This window comes from Peromyscus leucopus, chromosome 13 (genome assembly GCF_004664715.2).
Source record: "Peromyscus leucopus breed LL Stock chromosome 13, UCI_PerLeu_2.1, whole genome shotgun sequence".
In the NCBI taxonomy this organism is placed as follows: Eukaryota; Metazoa; Chordata; class Mammalia; order Rodentia; family Cricetidae; genus Peromyscus; species Peromyscus leucopus.
The window spans coordinates 27,563,925-27,582,879 of record NC_051074.1 but is presented as its reverse complement, the minus strand read 5'-3'; the positions used below and the strand labels follow the sequence as shown (position 1 = coordinate 27,582,879).

Here is an 18,955-nt window from a genome sequence, read left to right as displayed (position 1 = left end):
ATTTAAAAAGTAGGCTTTAAAAGAAAAAAATTCAAACATAGCTGTCAACCTATAATTATTTTTTATATTTTTCCAAAAATTCTTATCCATACATAAGTAAATTTTAAGATTAAAAAAAAACATAGATTAAGGGGTTGGGGATTTAGCTCAGTGTTAGAGCGCTTGCCTAGCAAGCACAAGGCCCTGGGTTTGGTCCTCAGCTCCGGGGTGGGGGTGGGGAGCAAACATAGATTAATTTTTTTTTTTTTTTTTTTTCCGAGACAGGGATTCTCTGTGTAACTTTGGTGCCTGTCCTGGATCTCTCTCTCTGTAGACTAGGCTGGCCTCAGACTCACAGAGATCAGCCTGACTCTGCCTCCTGAGTGCTGGGATTAAAGGCATGAGCCACCACCACCCAGCTCATAGATTAAAATTTTTAACGTTCTAAAATTATACCATCTTGTAGCTCATTCCAGTGAAAACAGCTGCCAAAAACTTGTGTAGTTTTGGAAACTTGCTACAGATAGTGGAAAAGAGGTATTTGCTCTAACATATTTCCAAGATTACTTGAACTGATATTTTGACAATTACTTTAAAGGCTTGTTTTCTATTTTTCTTTAAAGCAAAGAGAGAACAACCTTTGGAAGGCCGAGTACAAACAAACCAACATCTGAAAGAAAAGTCTCAATATTTGGTAAAAGGTAACGAAGTTTTTCATTACGTTTAATGAATAGATTCTTCTAGCCATTCATTGATTCCCTTAGAGACAAAAAAAAAATTATATCATAAAGGTACTTTCAAGACAAAAGTTATGATCCAATTTTCCTGTTTTAGATTATTAAAATTCTAGGTGGTATCTGCTTTGCTGATACTAGAGGTGAACAGATTCAGACTACTGTTCTATCACTATAAGGTGATGGTCAAGTCTGTACTATGTTATATACCTGGTTCTCAGAAACTGTAGAATCAGATGGTAAAAGGGCAACCATCCTCTAGTGCAACATTTGAGTCTTTTACTCTCAATTATAATTTTAATTATATTAGAAATTAAATTAAGAAACTGTCAATATAAACTCAATAACAATATTCCCATTGCATGGTTTCAAAAATAAAATGCTTTTAATTTTTTCTGCTTGTTTGTTTTGTTTTTCGAGACAGGATTTCTCTATATAACTCTAGCTAGCCTGGAACTCACTCTGTAGACCCGTCTAGCATCAAATTTAGAGATCCATCTGCCTCTGCCTCCCAAGTGCTCCGATTAAAGGAGTGCACCACCTCCACCAGCAATGCTTTTAATTTTTAAAAATGTTTCTATGTAACGTGAGTTCTGATTGGTCTTATAAATTAATAAATCTATAATAAAAACCCAGAGTGAGATATCAGGGTAAAAGCTGAAAGATCAGGGAAGGGAAGGAGCCAGCCACTAGAGAGACTTCTTACCTCTACCAAATCCTCAGACCAAAAGTAGGGGCTTAGCTCCTGTCTCCTCCCACCTTATATTACTGTCTCCACCTCCCTAGTGCTAGGATTAAAAGCATGAGCATCCACTGCCTGTCTCTGTTTTTTCTTTTAGACTGGATCAATCTGGTATAGCCCAGGGTGGCCTAGAACTCCTGATCTTCTTGCTTCCTCCTCCCGAGTGCTGAGAGTAAAGATGTATGCCACCACTGCCTAGCCTCTATAGTTAGCTAGTAGCTAGCTCCAAACTCTGACCTCCAGGCAAGCTTTGTTTGTTAGAGCACAAACTATCACCACATTTCTGGTCGAGTAAGATGGCTCAGCAGGTAAAAGTGCTTATCACCAAGCCAAAGACCTGCTTTCAGTCCCCAGACCCACATGGTACAAGGATCGAACCTACCGCTGCAGGTTGTCCTCTGACCACACACACACACACACACACACACACACACACACACACACACACACTCACACACACACACTAAATGTACTAGAATTTAAACATTTCCAATGCAAAACAGTTTAATTGAGAAGCAGAACATGGTCTCCCACTTTTAAAGTCAGATACCATTAATATCTGACTAATGGAAGATGGTTAGAATCCATGTCTGCTGCTGCATTCAGACTGTTGAGGAATTCAGTCTCTAGAAAACTGTACTTGTGAAAGAATGACAGGGTGAAAAGAACAAGTAGCATCTTAGTTTTGTTGTAGTGATACCTCGATGCACCTTGGAGACCTTTTTCTGGACTAGATCAGCAGTTGTCTGGATCAGAGATGGAGAAAGTTTGATTGACAGGAAACATTCTGTTATTTGTATAAGCTGGGGTATGACCTCACCTTTTTGTGCTTTGAATTCCTTGTGTATCAGAGTAGAATAGGAAGAATGGGGATAATGGGAGGTGGCTCAGTGGTTTAGAGTGCTTGCTGCTCCACCAAAGGACCCAAGTTGAGTTCTCAGTACCCACATTAAGCAGTTCACAACCACCGGAAACTCCAGCTCCAGGAGATCCGATACCCCTCTTGTGGCCTCCATAGGCACTTACCCACCCATGTGGAATGTACTTATACAGACACACTACACATAAATAAAAATAGGTCTTTTTATTTTTTTAATGGAGATAATGGCAGACTCTCCTTATAGAGCAGTTCTGAGAATTTACTGATAGAAATGAATATTTACAAACTAATATTTATTGAGTGTTCATTTAGTCCAAATGTTGTTTTTCAGTTCTTCGTGTATGTTAACTCTTGATACTTAAAGACAGTTTCCCCATAAAGAGTAGCGGCAGGCCAGGGAGCAGTAAGGGAGCAGTTATGGGGGAAGAGAGGAATGAAAGTGCTCGGGTAACGGAACAGATTTGTAGGCTGCTTGGTACAGAAGATCTGTGGGCCTGAAACCCGCCTTCAAGGATAATGTGTGTGTTGGTAATGTCGTGCACAAGGAAATTTATTTTGGTTTGCTTTGGTATTTGTGGTGCTTTGGACTGAGCACAGAGCCCTGCACACGCTGAACAAAACACTCACTGAGACACATCTCCCGTCCCAGAAGTACATTTTATTCCCACCTCACTTTATGCCTAAAACTGCTGTAGCCTCATATTATGCTCTCCTGCTGCTTTAAGTAATACATTGTGTTTAGCTATTTAAAAATTAAAGATTCGTGTTTGATGCTGTTGTTACAAGGGTGTGTGTGTGTGTGTGTGTTATGAATAGCCTTGAAATAGTGCAGTCTTGAACACAGAAGGAAATACTTTTGATTGCCTTCTTAAAATATTCTTCTAGGACTAGCGGACATGGGTCCAGGAATAGTCAACTTGGTATATTTTCCAGTTCTGAAAAAATCAAGGATCCAAGACCACTTAATGATAAAGCATTCATTCAGCAGTGTACGAGACAGCTCTATGAGGTATTCTATAATTTAAATTGTCTGAATTGTGTGTTTTTGTTTCTGTTTTTTTTTCTAATCCAAAACTTCCAATGCTTCATAAAAATGATTGTAGTTTCTTATAGAAAATGGTAATGTGCATGGTGTTTCCATGAAGTCTCTGCAAGCCCCATCAACGAAAGATTTCCTAAGGATCTTTGCCTTTCTTCATGGCTTCCTGAGCCCGTCATATGTACTTCCTGATACAAAATTTGAAGAAGAGGTCCCAAGAATTTTTAAAGACCTTGGGTAAGTAATATTTTTTATTAGTCTAGAGATCTTATCAGGATACAGAAAAGAAACACATGTAATAAGTTCATGAATACTTTGAATAAGTGAATTCAGTTTTAGGATGAGCACTGTGAGATGTATGGGTAGGATAAACTGAAGAGAAAGAAAATTGATAAATTGTGGAGTATTCAGCTTTTTTTGTTGCTATAACAAAATACCAGTGCTTAGTAATTTATAAAATACAGGAGTTATTGAGCTAAAGAGATGGCTCAGTAGTTAGGAGTACTGACTGCCCTTCCAAAGGACTTAGGTTAGTTTCTTAGTACTCACATGGTGGCTCACAATCATATATAATAATTCCTCTTCTGGCCTCCACAGCCAGCAGACACACACATGTTATACCTATATGTAGCTAGAGTTTTCCTGCCTTGCCCACAGTCAGGACAAATCTTTGTCACCCACCAGTCCCACAACCGCTCAGACCCAACCAAGTAAACACAGAGACTTATATTGCTTACAAACTGTAAGGCCGTGGCAGGCTTCTTGCTAACTGTTCTTATAGCTTAAATTAATCCATTTCCATAAATCTATACCTTGCCACGTGGCTCATGGCTTACCGGCATCTTCACATGCGGCTTGTCATGGCGGCAGCTAGCAGTGTCTCCTCCCACCTTCCTGTTCTCTCAATTCTCCTCTCTGTTAGTCCCGCCTATACTTCCTGCCTGGCCACTGGCCAATCAGTGTTTTATTTATTGACCAGTCAGCATTTGACGTACAGACCATCCCACAGCACCCATATGCATCCATACACATAAAATTAAAGATATATAAATACATTTTTATGTAATATAGCTGTTGTAGACTACTCGGTACAGAAGATCTTCAGGCTTAAAACACACCATATATATTTATTCACACACACACGTGTGTGTGAGTGGCAAAACTTGGTTATAAAAGATGGAAAACCCAAAAGCATGGTGTCAGCATCTACTCAGCCTCTAATAAGGAAGGTCCTTCTTGGTGGGTCATGACTTGCTAGAAGGTATCACATGGCAAGGAAAAGCATGTTTGTCAGAAAAAGATTACATTGATAACAATGCCATGCCTTCAAAAGCCCATTAATATAGGAATAGATTCATTCATGAGGCTCTCACCTGACAGAAGTCTCATCTCTTTGTATCATTAGTATATGACTCTGGGGACAGAGTTCCCAACATGAATTCTGCAGAATAAACATTCAAACCATAGCAGTCCATTATTATAGAAGGTGATAAGAGCATAAAGCTCAACAATGAGGAATATAAAATACATCCTGCTTCGGTGGCAGCCTTAATCCCAGAACTCCGAAGGCCAAGGCAAGTAGATCTCTGAATTCAAGGCTACCCTGGTCTACATAATGAATACCAGGCTAGCAAAAGCTACCCAGTTAGACCCTGTCTCAAAAAAACATAAAGTGCAGCCTGGTTACCGCAGTTTATAGTGGCAAAACCATAACATTGAGGTCTGATGAAAACAATGAGATTAGTTTGGTTTCCTGGTACATGGATAAAACACAGAATGAAACCAACTGATAGAAGAGTTTATTATATTAGTCATTGAGGGAAATAAGGGCAGAATCTCATGCAGGAACAGAGGCGGGAACTATGAAGGCGAGCTCTTTACTGGCATGTTCTCCATGGCTTGCTCAGTTTGTTTTCTTCTACAATCCAGTACCACCTACTCAGGGTGGCACCGCCCACAGTGGACTAAGCCCTCTTCCATCAGTCATGAATTAAGAAAGTTCTATGCCCACCGGCCAACCTAATGGAGGCAATTCCTTTATGGAGGTCCATCTTTCTAAATAACTCTAGTTTGTGTCTGGTTGACAAAACTAACCAGCACAGAGATAAAGTTAAAAAGCATAAATCTTTATTTATAATAAAGCACAGAACAAACGAGGGGAAACTGAGGAAGGACAGCTGTTTGTTTGTAGACACAGGGAAGTAGGTTTAGTGACAGATAATCACTAATATGTAATAGAAGTACACTGAATGTAAGAAAATAAAATGGTTTTTTAGGAAAAGTCTATATACTCACCTGTTAAACACTATGCAAAGTAATCTGTGAAATGTAAATAAATACATAGAAATCATTGATGAGTAAGATCACCAGGGTAGACTCAAATATCTTCACAACAAGCAGACTAGGCAGGTGTATGTAGAGCTTTAAAATGTAACTTTAGTGTAGCCTCTATGCTTCCTGCTGTGACGGCTCCTTGTTTGCTGATTTCTCATAGGTATCCCTTTGCACTGTCCAAGAGCTCCATGTATACAGTGGGAGCCCCTCATACCTGGCCTCACATTGTGTCAGCCTTGCTGTGGCTCATAGACAGCATCAAGGTACTGGATTGATAGTTTAAATGTTACCTTTAAAAGTTTGGTTTTTGTTTTGTTTTTCCCCACAAAGATTTTCTGTTTCTCTCCAATCTGACTTTTGCCACTTGTCTCAAAACCTCCTTCAGGTTTCACAGCACATTTGATTTGAAGTGCCTCAAACTTTTAGCATAGGAAAGGTGAGCAGGGAGAAGTTCTGCTTGACACAGGAATTGTTTTCTTGAGGTGCTAAAGCTTAGATAAAAGTGAGTCTATAGTCTTTCTTTATGAAATTCATTCTCTCCTTTTTTACAAATGAAATCAGTATTATCATTAAAGATGGGGGGGGAATATAGAATGAATATTCTCCCAACTAAGAAATAACTTCAGTCATTTTCTTTGGATGTAGTTTTATTTGGTTTTGTGGTATTAAGAGTTGAACCCAGGGCGGCTCTACCACTGAGGTATACTTCAGCCCTGGGCATAGGTTTCAAAGTCCTGTTTCCTCTAAAAATGTGTACAGTCGTGTTATCACGAATAGGAGCCATTTCTGCCACTTAGTGAGGGAGCCATTGCAGCATCTGCTTGTCTGTGGTGATGCTGATAGAAACCTGTGCTGTGGCCATATCAAAGTACAGCCCGTGGGGTTAGGGCTGCCTAACATGTTTCCTAGACTCATTTTAGGGTGTACTACATTTTTTTTTAGATATTTTTTATTTATTATGCATACACTATTCTGCCTGCATGTATCCCTGCAAGCCAGAAAATGGCACCAGATCTCATTATGGATGGTTGTGAGCCACCATGTGGTTGCTGGGAACTGAACTCAAAGCCTTTGGAAGAGCAGCCAGTGCTCTTAACCCCTGAGCCATCTCTCCAGCCCCTAGGGTGTCCTACACTTTTAAAACAAATAATTTTTGCTGTAAAGCAGTGCCATGGTATTCTGTCAGCAGCTTCATGTATCATGTCTCTTGACTAGCTCAAGGGTCACGTGGAATAAGTGACCTATACCGCCTAGGTTTTTGTACGTACACCATGGTATTCACACAACAAAATCACCTGATCATTCCTCAGAGTGTGTCACCATCATTAAGCAATGCATGACTGTGTGTTTCTTAAGCTTTTGCAACCTACGAACAAATCTTCCTCCAAGGAAACTTGTATCAATTAAAAACAACTCAGCCACCAGATGTGATGGCACACACCTTTAATCCCAGCACTCGGGAGGCAGAGGCAGGCGGATCTCTGAGTTTAGGGACAGCCTGGTCTACACAGAGAAACCCTGTCTCTACTCAGCCATGTGAGAGCATCGTGTGCCTACTGTTTTAAACTCTTTACCTATTTGGAAATTTTAAAATAGCTTGTTTTCATAGTTTTACATCCCACCATGTGCTTTTGCTATTAATTTGAAACTTAGATTCTTTCTTGATTGGTTGGTTGGTTGGTTTTTCGGAGAGTGGATCTCACTATGTTGCCTAGGCTGTACTCTGGGGTCAAACAATCTTCCTACTGCAGTCTGGTAAATAGCTGGAACTACAGGTGCGTGCCACTGCATCCAGCTTTAATTTAAACCTTGTTGTATGAAATTTCTTCATCTCAAACTGAGCCAATGATGGGGGGGGGGGTTGTGTTTCGTTCTGTGGTCAGATTGCTTTGGATTTGAGAAAGGAGTGGCTAGGGTATGGCAAGTGGTTCACCTCTTTGGGATAGAAACTATTAGTGTTTCATGAGTAGTCTTAAAATCTTCCCACCTTGAACTCCCAAGTAACTGGCACCACAAGTGCTTGGCATCATATCCAGGTTTTCACTTGACTTCTGGTTCCCTAGATTCATGTCCCCATGTTAGAGTTTGAGCCTCATATATACTGTGCAAGCACTCTTAAACTGAACTGTACTTCCCAGTCCTAATAATGCCTTTAAAGGACTTTTTAGTTTATTTCTGTGTGTGTAAGCTATGTGTAGACATGTAAATGGGGGATTTAATAAGGCAACTCCATGTAGTTTATCTGGTAGCTAAAAGGAGGTTTATTTTGAGGTAACTTACAACCAGTAAAGGGGTTGGTCACAGGATCCAGGAGAGGTGAGGTTCAGTCCAGCATAGTTCTCTGGAGAACTCTGACTTGGTCTGTAATCCAGCATCCAAGATGATGAGGAGCCAAGCGCACCAATGTGGCACATACGGATCTGGGGTCTTAAGGGCTCCCGTCTTGGCCACGCCCCACGGGCAGGTCATAGGTGGGCATGGCAGTTACCAGCTGCCTCACTAGGGGCAGTGCTCCAAAGTCAAAGCTGGAACAGCTACCCACTACAGACACGCCGTGGCACACATGTGAAAGAGGAAAACTTTTTGGAGTTGCTTACTGAGCCAGGTCCCTTGTTCATGTTTTCAATAATCGACAGCATGGCCAGCAAAAAGAATATTGCTAATTTTTTCATATTTTTGTTTTTAAAGTTGGACATAAAAGTTTCGCACAAGAATAATTGCCTTGGCTAGAGAGATGGCTCAAGAGGTAAAGAGCATTGACTGCTCTTCCAGAGGTCCTGAGTGACTCACAGCCATCAATAATGAGACTTGATGCTCGCTTCTGGCCTGCAGGCACACATGCAGACAGAACACTGTGTACATAACAAATAAATAAATCTTTAAAAAAAAAATGTAATTGCCTATCACTTCCTATTTTCCTTTTACATCATCATCATTATTATGACTGTGTGTTTGCATGTGTATGTGCATGTGCACACGTATACATGCTACAACATATATGTGAGATCAAACCCAAGTTGCTAGGACTGTAGATCATGCTATTACCTCCTTCTCTCTAGCCGTCTCTTCCTTTTTTCTTATCAATTTACAAGAATGGTGTTTTGTGGGGCTGGAGAGATGGCTCAGCGGTTAAGAGCAGTGCTCTTCCAGAGGACCGGGGTTCAATTCTCAGCACCCACATGGCAGCTAACAACTGTCTGTAACTCTGAGATCTGACACCCTCACATAAATACACATGCAGACAAAAGCACCAATGCAAATAAAGTAAATAATTTTTTAAAAAATGAATTTTTTAAACCATCAGCTCAGCCAACTTAATGTGTCATTTGTGTGTTAATTAGGTTCATACTGCCATGAAAGAAAGCCTACCTTTATTTGATGATGGACAGTCTTGGGGAGAAGAAACTGAAGATGGAATTATACATAATAAGGTACTATACATTACCATAAACATATATAAAGAGGTTGCTTTGATAGTCTTCACTAAAAAGTATTCTTTTATAGAACTTGTCTTTTACTTTCTAAGGTTGATTTTTTTCTGAGGTTGTTTTTTTTTTTAAATCAGACTTAATTCATTAATTTTTCTTTTTTTCTTTTTTGGTTTTTCGAGACAGGGTTTCTCTGTGTAGCTTTGCGCCTTTCCTGGAACTCGCTTGGGAGACCAGGCTGGCCTCGAACTCACAGAGATCCTCCTGCCTCTGCCTCCCGAGTGCTGGGATTAAAGGCGTGCGCCACCAATTTTTTTTTTGTGTAAAAACCCTTATGTGATGGCCACAGCTGAATCCTGGGTCCTCTAAACACTGGTGTAAGTTTTCACAAGATGGTCAGTAAATTCCTGATTGGGAGATTTAGTAAGTGAGCACAGTCTCTTTCCAGAGGTGCAGGGCTCGGGAAACTGTAGGTCATGTAGAGGGCAGCAAAGGTGGCCTTGGCAAAGTTGCCCAAATTCTTACTATATATTCCTGACTATCCTAGGACTTTCTGTGTAGAGCAGGCTGACTCCTAACTCAAGGAGAGCTCCCTGCTTCTGTCTTCCAAATGCTGGGATCGACGACATGGACAACCATTCCCAAGCAAAACACGCATAAAATAAATCAATCTAAAGAAACTGTTCTTAGTAAAATAAAATTGATCCTTAAAAAAATACTTATTAGTGTGTCTACTATTGAAATGACACTATAACTTCCTAAAATTACTAACCACAGAAACTTAAAAATGTTAACTAAAAAATGCCGACGTAACCAGGTGCACACCTTTAATCCCAGCACTCAGGAAGCAGAGGCAGGCGGATCTCTGAGTTCAAGGCCAGCCCAGGGCTGCATAGTGAGACCCTGTCCCAAAAAGAAAAGAAAGAAGGAAGGGATGTACTGGAACTAAAATTCATGTTATAGGTAAGATTTTTTTTCCCTCCTGTATCTTACTTTAATGTGATTCTTTGTCGATACAAAACATAGCTATATGGGTATCTTTCATGCCAAAAAGTCCTCTTAAATTGTTGAAGCTAGCTTTAAACTTACTCTGTACTCAAGGCAAGCCTTGAACTCACAATCCTTCTGCTTTGGCTTCACAGTAGCTGAAGTCTTATATTCAGAATTGACATATTGGCTCTTAAAATGTAGGTTCTGGTTTATTTTGTTTTGACTTCTGTAGTTAGCCATATTGTCACTTAGCTCAGTTACCTCTTCCAAAAGTAGTTGTGCTAAATGTAATCAACAGCTGGGTATGGTGGTACACTCCCATAACCTCAGCACGTGGAAGGCTAAAAAAAGGACCATCATAAGTGCCAAAGAGAAAAGTAATTATTAGCAGGTGATATTATAAGTTGGTTCCATATGCTTTATTAGAGCCTAAAATGCATGGCATACCCCACCGTGTTCTAAAATACAAACATCAGCTCACAAATAAACTTTAGATTATGTGTGTTGGCTGATATATATTAAGACCAGCTATTACATAGGTCTCTCAGAGTAATAACTGCTTTGTGCACTAGTTTTAACTTTACCTTGTTAAAGCCGAAATCTCACAAAATGAAAGTGATAGTCATTCTAGTCTCATCTTTTGTTAATGCCTGAGAAATAGTTCAGAGATACATTAACTGACTAGCATAGTAGCAATGACCTTTTTTTTTTTTTTTTTTTTTTTTTTTTGTGTGTGTGTGTGTGTGTGTGTGTGTATCCATGTGTGTCACATGCACACATGAGATCAGAGGACAACTTTCAGGACTTGACCCCTTTGACCACTGTAGACTCTGAGGCTGGAACTCAAGTGGTCAGACTTGTACAGGAAGCACTTTCACCACTGAGCTCTACCCCTTTGTTTTGAACAAGAATGAACATGCCACATTAAGCAATGATCAAGCTGCAGAGGCTTCTGGAGAGACTTTGATCCTTCCTCTTGAGAATTCTCAGGCTGGAGCCAGAGCTCCTTCAGAGTGCTTGCTTGCCTGAAGCATCCAGAGCCCTAGGCTATCTCGGCACCTCAGCAGTAACAGCACAGCTCCTAGGGAGAGGCCACATGGCACAACATGTACAGTGGACTGTATTTACACCACACGTACAGTGGACTGTATTTACACCACATGTACAGTGGACTGTATTTACACCACATGTACAGTGGACTGTATTTACACATGTACAGTGGACTGTATTTACACCACATGTACAGTGGACTATATTTATACCACATGTACAGTGGACTGTATTTACACATGTACAGTGGACTGTATTTACACCACATGTACAGTGGACTGTATTTACACATGTACAGTAGACTGTATTTACACCACATGTACAGTGGACTATATTTACAGCACAGTTTATCACAGGCAACTTCAGCTTCTGGTCATCAGCTTTGGGGGACTACAGACTTACCACACCTGAGGAAAATAATTCACTTAACAAATTCTCAAGAAAGTAAACTGAAGTTGCATGAAAATATATTAATTTCCCACCAGTGGCCTACCTTTCTGGTTACAGGTATATTTACCACCTGTCTAGGGTAATGAGAGGGTTTCTTAGTAAGCACAGGATTGGTGCAGAGGGAATGTGTCTGTCTTGGGAATAAAGTTTTTTATCTAGGCTGTGGAACATTCTGATTAGCCTTTCTCAGAGTCAGGTGCTGTGACACTATGATTCCAACATTCAAGGACGCTGAGGAAGGAGAATCACCAGTTGGAGGCCATCCTGGGCTACATAGTGAGTTCTAAGACAGCCTGAACTACATTGGTCACAATGTTTCATGTTGGAAAACAGAGAGTTGCTTTCTCTTAGATAAATAGTCACAGCTCTAATAGTCCTTCTTAGGTCTCTATTTACCACATCATTATTCACCTGAAGTTTCAATGTAGTTATAGCTTTTATTAGTCATGTTCTGACTTTCATAATTAGTCCCTGTCTATTTAATTGGACTTAGATAATCATAGTCCATTTCAGTTTTTCATAAAGTGCATTCTTCTTGTTTTCTTCTGCCAGTCTTATAGATGCATAGTAGTGACTCAAAGAACTTTTGTTTTGGCTTGTTTGTTTAAAAGATATTATTTTTATTTTGTGTGTATGGATGGTTTGCCTGCATGTATGTCTGTGTACCACATGTGTGCAGTGCCCATGGAGGCCAAAAGAGGGTGTCAGATGCTCTGGACTAGAATTATGAACAGTTGTGCATCACCGTGCAGGTGCTGGGAACCAAAGGCAGGTCCTCGTCTACGTTAGCAACAATTGCTCTTAACCACTGAGCCATCTCTTGAGCCCCAGCATTGTTGTTATTTTTCTTATGTTTATGCATGTTTTGTCTGCACATATGTGTGTGCTACACACATGCCTAGTGCCCAAGGGAGTCAGAGAGGATATCAGATCCCCTAGGACTGGGGCTGTGAATAGTTGGGAGGCACCATGTGGGTGCTGGGAACCAAACTCAGGTCCTCTGCAAGAGAGACAAGTGCTCTCAGCTGCTGAGCCTCCCCAGCCCCAGCATTCTTAAAGAAGACTAAGTTTGTTCATTTTATGTTGAATTATACTCTTTAGTAAGCTTCCTGGGTTGGCCTCAAAATATCTGTCCGAATTTGGTATTTTCATCCACATTCATATTTAGAAGTAATAGATTGCGTACATCTTTATAGCACAGTTAATAACAGGTTTGTAATCTCTTATTCTAGAGAATTTATATAACTACCTACTATTTTTGACTTCATTTTTATTCAAATTTGAATTTCCAGTCTGAACAAAAATGAAACAAACTAAATAGAGAATCATGTCTTTGTTTTTAAAATCTGCTTAACACATCAGTTGTTTTTGGACTACACCATAAAATGCTATGAGAGTTTCATGACGGGCGCTGACAGCTTTGACGACATGAATGTGGAGCTGCAGTCGAAGCTGAGTAAGTGTCTTCCCTCCCTGCTGCCACTCAGCTCTGGGTGGCTGCTTGTCTTGCCATGCCCATTTTTCATGAGCTACTTTATAACAGGTGGGTACCTCTGACCTGGTCTTTGTTGGCTCTTTAATGGGAAGAAGTAATAATTAAGCAAAAAATACTGTCATAAATCAGACCTGAGTCATAACCCTTTCTGGCTGTGTGAATTCAACAAATATTTGACCTCTTTGAAACTCTGCAAACTAGAAAGCAATGTAATAAAATGCCAAATGAGCCGGGCAGTGGTGGCGCACACCTTTAATCCCAGTGCTCAGGAGGTAGAGGCAGGTGGATCTCTGAGTTCGAGGCCGGCCTGGTCTTCAAAGTGAGTTTGAGTACAGCCAGGGTTACACAGAGAAACCCTGTCTTGCAAACCCAAACAAAATAAAATAAAGTATAAAAAACTCTCTGACAGGAACACAAAAGGTAATTGTCCATGCTCTAATATGTAAGAAGTTACAGCACTACCTAGGGAAAAATATGTAAACTCTCTCTCTTAAAACTTGGAGGAAGTTAACAGGGTATTACATTTCCAAATCAATTATTTTTCACTTAGTCCTATCTGGTGATATATCTAGTAATGTGGGAATATCACCCTGACACCCATGACAAAAGGAGAGGGAAAGACAGAAGCATTCCCTTCGAATGCTCTAGGGATGTGCCATCCTGAAAAGTAAAGAAGATGGTCCAGCTGGCCTTCAGCTGTCCAGGGAGCAGATACATACATTTAAAAAGGCAAAAATTCGGTGCTAGAGAAATGAATGGTTTGGTCCGTAAAGTAGGTCCTCAACAAGCATGAGGACCTGAGTCTGATTCCCACACCCATTAAAAACACCAAATGTAGCAGGTGGGAAAGGTGGAGGCTTAAGGTCCCTAGAGCTTGTTGGCCAGCCAATCTGACCAAATCAGGGAGCTCCAGGTTTGGTGAGAGACTTTTATCTGAAAACAGCTGAGCCAGGTGGTGGTGGTACACGCCTTTAATCCCAGCACTCAGGAGGCAGAGCCAGGCAGATCTTTGTGAGTTCGAGACCAGCTTGGTCTACAGAGTGAGTTCCAGGACAGGCACCAAAACTACACAGAGAAACCTTGTCTCGAAAAAAGAAAGGAAGAAAGAGAGAAAGAAAACAACTGAGTAAGGCACACATTGTCAACCTTTGGCTTCTATATGCACTCATGCATACTCATGACCACATAAACATACATAACACACAAAGGAAAACTTATTGTGATCTAATATGGAAAGCATTCAGTGAATTTACTTAATACTTCTGTATATAATTAAACATAAATTAATCTACTCAAACAAATATTTTTTTATATACCTACTATGTGCCCGGTACCAAAAATGCAGTAATGACGAACAGAAAATCTTGGCTTTATGAGCTTTTATTCTGTTAAATAGAAAGGAATGATAATTAAATAAGGAGCCATAAGGCACATGACAACAAGTGCTCTGGAAGAAAGCTTAAGCAGGTTAAGGGCAATAGGATATTCTATGAAGTCAAAATAAAGGCTTGCTATACTAGAAGGTAGTCTCTGCTGCATGGTAGATTTGGGAAGTGAATGGATGAGATCTGAAAACCTGAGGAAAAACTACTGTAGATTGATTCTGATGAAGTGTTTGGGCTTTTCTCCAGAGGATTTATATAAGGTCGATGCGTCCAAGCTGGAGTCATTAGCAGCAGAAATCAAAGCACTGAATGAAGAGATTGCAAGATTGGAGCAAGAAAGAGAAAAAGAACCGGTTAGTAAATGTGTTTCTGAACTCACTTGATAGCTCCTTAGACTCTTGAGCGTATTTGAGAAGACCCTCTTCTGGCAGGTGTTTGAAATAAGCTTCTTAAAGGTTAGATAGGACAGACTTTCAATGCAAGCGTGTGTGTGTGTCTGTGTGTGTGTGTGTGTGTGTGTGTGTGTGGTGCTTTGTTCTCCCTTGTGGTCTATCGGTCGTAGACTAATGGTGCTCAGAACATGATGAAAGATTCCTGCCTGTTTACATAAGACCCAAACTACCCTTTGAACAAGGTCCCTGGAGTGTATACTTGCAAGGAGCACTGTTCTCAAGAGGCCCTGAGTTTAGTTAGTGAAAACAGAATGGAAACAAACTGGCTTAGAGAGTATAGGGTAGCCTACATGTTTTTATAAAAGCAAGATGATAATATGGGTATTTATTTTAATATGTATGGGTATTTTGCCTGCTTGCATATATGTGTACCACATGCTCACAGTGCCCATGAAAAGTAGAAGAGGATATTGAATCCCCTGAACTCAAGATACAGATGGTTGTTAGCTACCGTGTAGGTACTGGGAATTGAATCCAAGTCCTGTGAAAGAGCAGCCAGTGCTCGTAACCCTGAGCCATCTCTCCAGCCCTGTTATCAGAATTTTAACTTTATCTTGTGTTTTATTAATGGAGCACCCAGATTGTTCTGCAAAGTAATAAGATATTAAATATTTGTGTTTTTACATTCTCCTTGGTTTTTCCCTATCCCAAACTCTTTGAAGTCTCTCCTTAAATTATTAAGTTATAATAATAATTCCAAAGTTCTTTTCTTAGTTCTTTTGACTTCCTCTAAGATAAGTGTAAATAATATTGCTTTCTTTAAAATACAGAATGCTTCTTGGTGAAAATAATTTAATATGCTTTTTTCTTCAAGAATCGTCTGATGTCATTGAAGAAACTGAGAACTTCCTTGCAAGCAGATGTTCAGAAGTATAAGGCATACTTGAGCAATTTGGAGTCGCATTCATCCGTTCTAGACCAGAAATTGAGTGATCTTGATGAAGAAATCGGTAGAGTAGGTAAGCAGAGCTAATGGAGAAAGAGGGCGTGAAGGTTGGCCATGGCCTTTGTGGACTTCTCTGATAGCCAACAGTTGTGTCATCTTTTCCTTCTGTGATAACTTTCTGAATTTGTTCTGTCAGCCGGGCATAGTTGTGTGCACCTTTAATCCCAGCACTCGGGAGGCAGAGGCAGGCAGATCTCTGAGTTCGAGGCCAGCCTGGGCTACATAGTGAGTTCCAGGACAGCCAGGGCTATATAGTGAGACCTCGTCTCAAAGAAACCAGAATAATAATAATAATAATTTGTCCTCTCATGGCTACAAATGTAATCTAAGATTCAATAAATTTGTGCTTGCCAAGGGACTCAGGAAGAATCTGTTCTTCCAGCTCCTGTGGCTGACAACATTCCTGGGTTTATGTCCACATCACTTTAATCTCTACTTCCATCTCTCCATTGCCTTTACTCTGTGTCCTCTTCTTTTTTCCTCCTTTTTAAGACTATGATTGTATCCCACACTGTCTTTGAATTGATGATCCTCCTGCTTCAGCCTCCAGAGAGCTTTAATACAAGCCCAAGCTTGCCTCAAACTCAAAATCTTGCCTCCTCAGCTTCCCCAAAACTGGCATTATAACTTGCCACCACACCCTTCTATCCTCCTCTTTCTTTTTCTTTTCTCTTTTTTAAGTTTTTTTTCTTTTTAATGTGTATGTTAAATTTATGTGTATGTGTATTTTGCCTTCGTGTATGTAAGTGCACCACATGTGTGCCTGGTACCCTCCGGTCAGAAGAGGGTGTCAGATCTGCTGGAACTGGAGTTGTGGATGGCTGTAAACCACCCATGGAGGTGCTGGGAACTGAACCTGGGCCCTCTGCAAGAGCAACAAGTGCTGCAAACCTGAGCATCTCTCTGGTCCCTATGTCTCTTCTTTCTGTCTGTCTGCATGAACTCTCCCTTTGCCTCTATCTTACAGTGACACCTATGGCGATATTTAAGGCACACCTGCATAATCCAGGGTTAGCTCACATCAGCATTCTCAGGCATGTCTGCAAAGACCATTTTCCAGATAAGGTAAATTTACATGTTTGAGCGATGTACAGCCCTTTCTCAACCCACTGTAACTTCCAACATTCTCAGTACATGACTTTTTTGGTCTGGAACAGGGTCTTACTGAACAGCCCAGGTTGGCCTCAACTCTTGGCAGTCCACCTACCTTAGCCTCTCAAGTACCAGGATTATAGGTGGGCACTACTGTACCTGCCTGGCCTACACACATGGCTTTTTGAAGCCCACAGGCAAGCTCTTCTGAGAACAGAAGTCCTCTGAGTATGAACCTGTATGTCTTTCTATATATAATACATTATATGTCAATTTATAAATATATATATATAATATAAACTACATAAATTTTTATGTATGGTACATTATAACATTCTATGTAAATATATTCCGTTTTACATTATAAGCTAGATTCCTTTTTTGTAATTTTTTCATATTTTTATTTAGCGTGTATGCTGTATGTGTGAGAACATACCACAGGACACGTGTGGAGATAAAAGGACAACTCCCGTAGAGTCCGTTCTCTCCTTGCATCTTTACATAGTTCTGGGTACCAAACTCAGTTGGTCAGGCTTGCACAGCAAGGCTCTGCCTGCTGAGCTGTCTTACTGGCCTCATCAGCTAACCCTTGGTCTCTGCCTCCCTCGGTTGCCTGTAGCTGTCTTATCCTGTCAGTCCCCTGTAAGCAAGTCAGCAGCTGAAACTGTTTCAAGATAAAATGGAAAGCAGAGCTAAGGAAGCTTGGGTGTCTCCTGTGTCTTTACAGTTTAAATCTATGGACAGCTGCAGTTTTTCTAGAATTGTGCAGTTTCTTCCTTTAGGATTTCCCAGTTTGTGTCTATTCTGTGTAGATTGTGTAGATGATCTTTAGAGTTTTAGATTTAATTCTTAGTCTGTTAGTTTTGATCATCTACAAAACCAAAGCTTGTAATTGTCACATAGTATATGCTAAAATCAAGATTTTACAAAATACTCCAATTGTGCATAGTGGGTTTGCTCTAAATGAACTCTACTATTTCCTTGGCCCCCGATCAATATCCTTTGCTATTCTGTCTCATAGACTATTCTCTCACTCCCAATGTAACTAAACCAATACTAGTATTACCTTTTCATTAGCACATAATAAAAAGAATTAGTACACTTGTTCTTTTTGTGAGTGTGTTTGTGTATGTATGTGGTGTGTGTACATCTATGTGTGGGTTTCTGCAAATGTGCAGTATGCTTGTGCGTGCATGTAGAAGCTGGAGATCAACATCAAGGTCTTCCTTGATCACTCTGCACCTTACTTTGAGACATGGCCTCTCTCTGAACTTGATGCTCATCTCATCAACCAGACTGGCTGCCACTGACCTCTAGGGATCTGCTTCTGTCTACCTTCTACCCATAACGTGAGGGTCACAGATGCATGTCCCATGACCAGCTTTTATGTGGGTGCTGGATCTAAACTTAGGTCCTTGTTCTTGGACCATGGGCACATTACCAACCACACCATTTTAGCACTTCCTTATTCTTTTTTTCTTTTCTTTTTTTCCGGACCTGAGGACCGAACTCAGGGCCTTGCACTTGCTAGGCAAGTGCTCTACCACTGAGCTAAATCCCCAACCCCAAGCCCCTCCTTATTCTTATGAGAATATTATGTCCAAAAATCGCAACTGAGTAGATGAGAGTAATACTTCATCTGTCATTTGGTTTAATTCTCTGAGTATTTTAACTTCCTTGATTACTTAAAGCCATTTGTGGCTTCAAATGAATAGGACATATTTAAATTCCTTAGATCTAGCATGCTTTTGTGCAAATACATAATATGTGCATAAAGTTACTTAAACTAGCTCAGAGGTAGAGCTTACCAACTATTATGCTGTAAAAACCACATTTCTGAGTAATTCAAATGATTTATGCAGGAGTATTAGAAGCGTTTAAAATGAACATTAACAAAGTCAAACTACGCCAGTTTACAGGTTTTAAATGGAACTTTGAATGGGGCCACATTTGTGGCAT

The 18,955-nt window shown here is 40.3% G+C and overlaps 1 protein-coding gene across 4 annotated transcripts in view; it reads left to right on the top strand.

Annotated features, from left to right (window-relative positions):
• Positions 1–18,955, top strand: part of Ndc80 (NDC80 kinetochore complex component) — a 38,498-nt gene that overhangs the window by 2,385 nt on the left and 17,158 nt on the right. For 3 of the 4 annotated variants that reach the window (XM_028874084.2, XM_037210195.1, XM_037210197.1), the window contains exons 3-10: positions 603–680; positions 3,221–3,344; positions 3,439–3,611; positions 5,869–5,971; positions 9,050–9,139; positions 12,989–13,082; positions 14,753–14,859; positions 15,773–15,917. In XM_028874084.2, coding sequence (XP_028729917.1) covers positions 603–680; positions 3,221–3,344; positions 3,439–3,611; positions 5,869–5,971; positions 9,050–9,139; positions 12,989–13,082; positions 14,753–14,859; positions 15,773–15,917 — 914 coding nt within the window. Of the gene's footprint in view, positions 1–602; positions 681–3,220; positions 3,345–3,438; positions 3,612–5,868; positions 5,972–9,049; positions 9,140–12,988; positions 13,083–14,752; positions 14,860–15,772; positions 15,918–18,955 lie in introns of those variants that run through there. The other variant, XM_037210196.1, reaches the window with a different exon arrangement.